General features: G+C 38.6%; 1 protein-coding gene across 1 annotated transcript in view; it reads right to left on the reverse strand.

Moving 5' to 3' along the window:
- Nucleotides 1–256: 256 nt before the first annotated feature.
- Nucleotides 257–7,795, reverse strand: part of FAM117B (family with sequence similarity 117 member B) — a 63,771-nt gene continuing 56,232 nt past the window's right edge. Inside the window, exon 9 of the mRNA XM_025196663.1 lies at nt 257–7,581. Within this exon, the coding sequence (XP_025052448.1) occupies nt 7,263–7,581 (319 nt within the window). The 3' untranslated portion in view covers nt 257–7,262. The remainder of the gene's footprint in view (nt 7,582–7,795) is intronic.

The raw sequence follows: 7,795 nt of genomic DNA on the forward strand, positions 1-7,795 counted from the left end.
TACATGCTGCCAGCTGATAGAACTGGAGTGAACCTTTCTCTTTTTTCCTTACCCATGAACATAAAAAGAAGCCCCCCTTCCTTTAAATTTTTTGTTTTGGAGGGGAAAATAATGACATCTTCCTCCTTGTCCAACTCTCCCTACAAAAGGTTAGTTAAGTTTTGATTCAAATTAAATACTTGCCAGCATTCAGAAAATTAGTAAAGCAAATGTCCAAGTCACCACAGCACACAAAACTCCACTACCAAGAAACAAATGACAACGAAACCCATTAACTGGAAGTGATGATTTTTTATTTTAGGCAAAGCCCCCATTCCACTATTGCTGCCTCTAAGATTTTCAGTGTTTTCAGTGGAAATTGTTCACAAATCAGAATTCAGATTCAAAACAAGATTGTGCAAAGTAGTATTGGCATAAGTACACATATCAAAGACTGGTGTAAACCTGGAACTCCACTGAAGTCAACCAGGTCACCCCAGATTTACAACAGCATAAGTCAGAACCAAGACCTTTCCGCATAACGTCTCTAGAGGTCCTCTCGCTTACAGAAAATAGCCTCACATGCAACAAAATAACCTATCAGTACAATATATACAAGAACATCTCCACAAATTATCACAGTGTAACAGAGGAAAAGACATCAGCCAACTCTCATACAAAATAAAATGGAGGGGCAGTTCCAGGCAGCTCTACACCAATACCCTCAAAATTTGCATATTTAATAAAAGCAAAGCAGTTCATGAAGTGGGAAATGAAAACAATATTCCTGTTTAATGATCACTAAACTGACCTTTAGTTTTCAAGAGAAATTTTCTTTGCAGATCTGATTGGAAAAGCTCACTTCCAGTTTTATTAAATTAATTAATCTGCTGTTCTGGTAAATGGCAAATCAGCTGCTCACTTAGTGCTGAGCTAACCATAAATCCCAAAACGGAATGGGAGACTCTCACAAAACCATGTCTACAGACAAGCAATGAGTCCAAGAATGCAGTAACAAAATGTTATTTGCATTTGAAAGCAGCTTGTTCAAATTCAAAGTCTGGAAATAGGATAGATGTATTGCATATAATACAGGTAAAATTCTCCCTCTGAACAGTAGATGCAAGCCAACGTTGTCAGAAAGCATGTCCAAGTCTCCTGTCTATCTAGGCACTTAAGTAACAGAAATCTGTTATTGTCAGGGTTGCTGTGCGCTCACAAAATCCCAGGACAATGAGTGCTGTAGACATATAACACAATTGAAATATGTGGCCTGATTTTAGGTGCCTATGTTGCAGTTTTGAAAACCGTGGCCATAAGCTCATGAGAACACTAACTATAAAGAAACATGTCTGGCACATAGTACTTTTGACCTATTTAGGCTGAGACACATGAGCCCTAAATTGAATTTCATGAGAGCAAGTAAGTTTTGTTTTAAAATGCACTGATCAACTTTGGGCCCAAGGCTCTCAACACCAATAACTGCAACCAGTATAGCACCTTGACTGTAACACCGGAGGGACAGGGTGGAGCCTTGCCAGTTACAAAGTATTAGGTGCCCATGAGTCAGGTCCTTTGTGAGCAGTGATAAATTGAGAGCAAAGGATAAATGAAGGAACACACAAAGCTCTGCTTTGGAGATTATTATTGAAAATGTGGGAATCAGGTCAGGATGTCAATAACAGATCTGAAAGTTTGTTAAGGAAAAAAAGAAGTCTTGTAGACACAGATCTTACATCAGTCCATAAGAGTTAGAGGAAAAGCCCCAAAACAAAATAGCTATGAAATTTCAGCAAAAGAAAATGAACCAGAATGGCAATGTGCTCCTTCTTGACACCATGGCAGTGAACTGCTGCAACAAAGATGGACCCGTGTTTCAGAAATGGTCAGGAGACAGTAAAGAGGGTGCTCTTGTAAGGAACTTTGGCATTACCATTACATTCTGTTAAATACAGGACACCAATGGCAATACAAATGAGACCTCAAAGTTGGGAAAGGATAATAGATACCATTCGTGACTGCCCCTATCACTTCAGTTTTTACCTTTTAATCAGTGCTCCCTTAAAAAACAAAACAAAACCCACAAATACACCACCGCAACATTCCTTGATTCAAAAGGTGTCCTAGAAGTGCTAACACTTTGGTCAGTTTTGACTGTAGTTTACCAGCTTTAAGTACTGTTTCACTTGTATTAGGCCTTAAATTCAGCCAGAGTGTTTATGTGCATGCACACACTGCATGACATTAATCTCACCAGAAGGACTGTCTATCCAGTTGTTCTGGAGAGGAGAATCTAGGAGTTGTAGTAGATCACAAGCTGAAAGCAAAGTCAATAATGTAATTCTGTTGTGAAAACACTCTATACTGGGGCATATAAAGTATTGTATACAAGACACAAGAGGTAATCCTTTCATTCTACTCAGCACTGGTAAAATCTCAGCTGGATAACTTTCCAGTTTTGGACAGGGAAGAGGCGGGACCAAATAAAAGAGCCTACGGGAGAGCAACAAAAGTGACTAGAGGTCTAGGAAAAATGACCTAGATTGAAGATCTATGTCTCGTTTCAATCTTCTCTGAACTGAAACACAGTTTTTTCAAATACCATATTTTCTCATGTACAATATACCCTGATAAGATACGCACCTTGTTTCTGAAAGGCAGAATGGTGGTGGGGGGGGACAGGGAATCTTTCTTTGTAGTAAGTAACCAAGTAGCAGTAGCGAGGGAGGCAAAACTACTTACTGTTCTGCTCCCTGTGAATCCTGCACAGAGTTACTTTTGCCCGACAGAAGCTTAAACAGCAGAAAGTGTTACCATATTTCCATTATAATGGTGTTCCCCTATTTCCAGCAGCTTTTTTGGCAAAAGGTGCAAGCTGTATCTGAGAAAAACATAATATGTGAAGGTTACTGTAAAGAGGAAAATCAAACTCTTCTCCATCAAGCTAAGACAAGAAGCTTAACTGGCTTAAACTACAAGACGAGAGACTTAGGTTGGATATTAGGAAAATCTCTTGGTATTGGAATACATTATCAAGGGGACAAGGGGTGTTGAATCGTAACTGGACTGTTTTTAAGAAATGCTTAAAACAAATACTTGCCAAGAATGATTTAGGATGCTGCTGTGAGGCAAAAGAACAGATTAGATGACCTCTCAAGGTCCCTTCCAGCCATGGTTCCAGTGATCAGTCATGTGTAGACCCAACTCTTTTTTTCCTAGTGAACTTGACTTCTGCAGTACTCAACAATAACTTCAGAATTTGATTTCCAATAACTGTAGTTCAGTATAAACCAAAAATTGCCCTGAGAATAAATATGTTCTTTAAGAGATCCTGTTGATTTACAGGAACCTTAAAAATTTAGAAACAATTTTGTTTCCATGGCATTCAGTAGCTCCATTATTTCTTTTTTTCCCCCTTCTTACCAAGCATGTTATATAAAAGTTTCTCTTCAAGAAGTTAATCTCTAAGAGGTTCTGTCATTCTTTTTTCTCCATGACATCAAGTTTCTTGTGATCTCACAAACAGGTGAAGAACCAACAGTAAACAAAATTTAAAAGAGAAAAGCATATTGTTGTGTTTTTCAAATAAGGGAGAGAAAGTAAAGTCTTCCAATAGTTGCAGTTGCCAGCTTGTGGCTACGTTATTAATACAATGGCCTTAAACCTCATTTACTCTGCAGAATTTACATTGATCACTTTGGGGCACCCAACCCCAAACACCTAGGGACCTGGGTTTTTTAGTAATGCTAAGCACTCAGCTACCTATTGCCTTGCAGTTGTGGTTGAGAATGCACTACGCTCCAGAAAATCAAGTGCTAGGTATACCAAGTTATACAGCCACATAAGTGGCTGTTTTATTAAAATATTAGAGAAATCAAAAAGATTGTTTGGCCTATATACTATTGAGGGATTAAAGTACCATTAGACTAATTTGACCCCTTTAGGTCAGATTACTTTAGCAATACATGAGACAAAAGAATAAATTTCTGAAAAATTTAAAATCCTCCACACACTATTCTGAGATCAAGGTCCTAAAAATGACCTAAAAGCTTCACCAGATAATTGTGCCCTGGCACAAAATATTTCCACGTTTTGATCCTATCTTTTCTTTTCTTATACAAAAGGCGTTGTTACTTACTATCTAGGGAGGACATACCCAACTTCAGTGCTGCTGGGGCAGCCCTTCAGCCCAGAACCACTTGTCACTATGTGAGTGGTGCCAGTGGCATGCAGCCTCTCCCCTAAGACTGCCGGTTGGATAGCCCTGATCTGGGGTATGGACAAACATACATATTAGCTGCTTTAAAAGGGGAGACGGGAGCTGCTCCTCAGGACCTTGCAGCAATTGTACTGTTATATCAGCATGGAGTGATACAAATTAGCTAAACTGACCTAAATTCAACCCTGAATGAAACAGGATTAAAAACTGGAGCCACTTGTATTATTATGGAATAATGCAGAGATAACATTGCATTGTAACAGACTATATCTAAGGATACTGATATCAGTGAAATTGTATGCGTCAATACCCATAATGCTGAGTCACTCCTGTAGCTCCACAGTAAAATAGAACTGCCAATACAATGAATGCAGTCCAGAAAAAATCTATGAAAATCCTGAATTCCATTTATGATTGTTATAAAGAGTTGAAAACCTCACATTTCCTACTGGAGTAGCCCGCTATTTATCCAGTGCACATTTCTTATAGGGCATTAATCTATTTTAAAAAGAGAAATGTTAAATTATTACACTAGTGGGCACTAAAGACAATTCTAAGAATGCAGAAACAATGTATTTTGCAATCGCCACTCACTGCTGAACAAAGGACATTAGGAGGCAGCTGGACAGAGACTGAATAACTACCAAGACTGTAATAGAGGCTTATCATATGCTGACTTTAGCCCTTTGGTAATTAACTATCTGGTTAAGATCTCCTGATAAAACACCAGGCTGTGCAGCATTAATAGTAGCAGCTCTTACCTGCTACTGCTATGGGATTAAAAACTGGTTTGGATATCATACAAGTAAGTCCCTTTGGCTTGAGTGTTCCTGTCTTCCATGAAGTCAGAATAGTACCAGATTTTGTCCCAACACTGACATTACTAGAACAATTTATCTTGAACTTCAGTGTCCATCAAGATTCTTAAATATTTTAGGAGAGAGATTTCTTTGTGTGTCCAAAGAAATCATGATTAAGGAAAAATTGCTAGTAAAATACAGTTTTGATGCACTAGTCACTTATTTTTATCAATTCCTTCTATCCCAGCTTTATAGGTGCAGACCAGATCTGTTAGTTCAAAACCCAGTCCTCATATTCCTATAAATAAGTAATACCATTGATTCCAATGAGAAAGAGTAAAGTGAGCAGGATTTGTTCCTCTGCTCATTAATTTAACAGGTCTAATAAGCAAGTTTCAGTACTTAAAGGTCCACGGTGGTTTTTATTTGCTGGGCTATCAAGCAAAGTTTAAGAAGGGGCTCATTATACCATGAATACAGAACATGTGTAGGCTGGTGCAATTTACCTTTACTCAGTTAGTACGTTTATTGCTATATCAGTTGTTTATGGGATTTACAGGACCCAACACTGTGCATCAAAGTACAAGGTAACTTAACTGCAAAGATACACACGCATTTTCCTAATTCAAGTATCTGTAACCAAATTCATAGTGTGTTGCAGAAGAAACAAAATGATCACACTTGTGATACGGTTCATAAAAAAATGTAATTAGACAGGGGCCTGATTATGCAGCAGATCCATGTATTAATCAAATGCTGTCAATGAAAGCTGCTCAAGTACAGCAGTTGAATATTTGGACCCAGAGTCTAAACGTTACAACACTTAATTTGAAAGGATTGAACCTCTGCGCCTCCCAACAGCATTCTTGTCAATTGATTTTATAACCAGGAACTACTTTGGTAATTAAGCAGTTGCAGTTGTTTGCACTATATTTCTTCAAACTCGAGAAGTGCACTTTCAATATCTGCAAGCCTCTGTGTAAGCCCTGAATGAGTCGTGTGAAAAGCACACCCCCCGCCTCATTTTCATTTTTTATTGTAATTGTAAAAGAACCATGTAGGTGTACAAGAAAATGTAAACAGCTGCAGACTAGAACCAGTTGTCAAAAAATCTTCTGCTTAACATCCTAGACTAAGTTACTAGTCGAAAGGGAATATCTGTTGCTGTGGATACAGTGTCAGATACCATGCATGACAAACTATTATCCTCAACAGATGCACAAACAGCACCATGACAAGGAGGAGAAAACCATGCACAGACATTTCAATACCATGTGGCTAGGAGCTATAGTACAGCGATGAGCCAAGCAGAATGATTTTTTCCCCCCAAAAGTGATTAATGATTCAGACTGAATGACAAATGAGTTTCCAAGAGGCAAATGACAGGATTTTTGAAGAAGGAAAAAGTGCAGAAGAAATGTTCCACTCCTTCCCCTAAATAAATATATATTAAAAAAAATCTGTGGATAAATTACACTATTGAAACAAATGCTATGAAATGCTTTTTCCAGCTATGTAATTAAATTTTAGATAGGGAGGGGTTTCAAGAGTATTGGGGTTTTCCAAAGCACAAACCTCCAACAGCACATAATATGCAGCTTTTTTATTTCTTTTCATTTTGAAATTCTCAAATGCATTCTTTTTTATTTATGGGGAGTGGGCTGTTGAAGAAGATCACATATGACTGAGACTGAAGTATGTCAATAATCCTTTGGTCCCAGCAGCTGGAAGAGCTGAGAAAACCAAGCCCTCCTCCCCAAAAAAGGGAAACAGTGGTCAGGGAAGTGTCTTTTAGACATCCTGCTACCTGCTATGCATCAGAAAAGGCAAGCTTTTGTTGTTATAAAATACTTTTTTTGTACAAAAGATGGGTCTTGCAAGCCATTTAGTTGCAGATCACAACAGAGACTGGGGGTCAGCTGCTCAGTCTTAAGATTTTTTATAATGGAAAAGTCTAATAAGGACACAAAGTATCACAATAACTTGTCCTTCCAAGGGCAAACAATTACTGATGGTCTCTGTTTTACCAATGTTTAAAAAATGCAGGCAAAAAACTGAATTTGAGCTTTCATAAGCATAGTACGGCAGTGCTTCAGCTGCTGCTTCTTCCTGGATACTTCAGCAAGCTACCAACAAAGTCATGTTGATAAGAACAGCAGTACAACAGTCTGACTACAACAATGTCATAAACCATTAAAATGATGCAAAGTGTGATCAAGGTTTTCCCAGAAGTCTTTCCAGAACAATGCCAAGAGAATAGAAACCTATCCCTCAGCTTCCTCAGTATGTCCTGACTGCTGAAGGATAGACGTCTGTGGTGTTACTGTACTTGTTCCACGGGAGATCCGGTCTTGATCTGTGTTTGCAGATAGAGAGGCCATAGAAATGGGCTGTAGCAAGCTGGATGTCATGCCAGAGGAGACAGTCAGACTATGAGTAGTGCCCTTGAGCGTAAGATCCTGTGTAGGAAGGAGTGGCTTGAGGATACTAACAAGGCAGAAAGCAGAGCCGCTTTTGGGAATGAAATTCACTTTGTTCTTGTCAGGACAGTAGAAGGCTGGAATTTCATGCAATGGCTTTGGCCTAAGGAAAAAAAAAAAGAAGGTTTATAACAGAAAAGAAGGGCTGGAGGTACCTCAAGAAGTCATCTACTTCCACGCCCTGCTCAAGGCAGGATCTTTTAGTGTTCCACATTTTCAGTTTTATTTAAAAAAAAGATTCCAGGAATTTTTGGAGTTTATCTTCGAAACATAAAAACGGGGGTGAAAATTGGGGTAAAAGGAAGAAAGGCGGGGGG

This window comes from Alligator sinensis, unplaced genomic scaffold (genome assembly GCF_000455745.1).
Source record: "Alligator sinensis unplaced genomic scaffold, ASM45574v1 scaffold755_2, whole genome shotgun sequence".
In the NCBI taxonomy this organism is placed as follows: domain Eukaryota; kingdom Metazoa; phylum Chordata; order Crocodylia; family Alligatoridae; genus Alligator; species Alligator sinensis.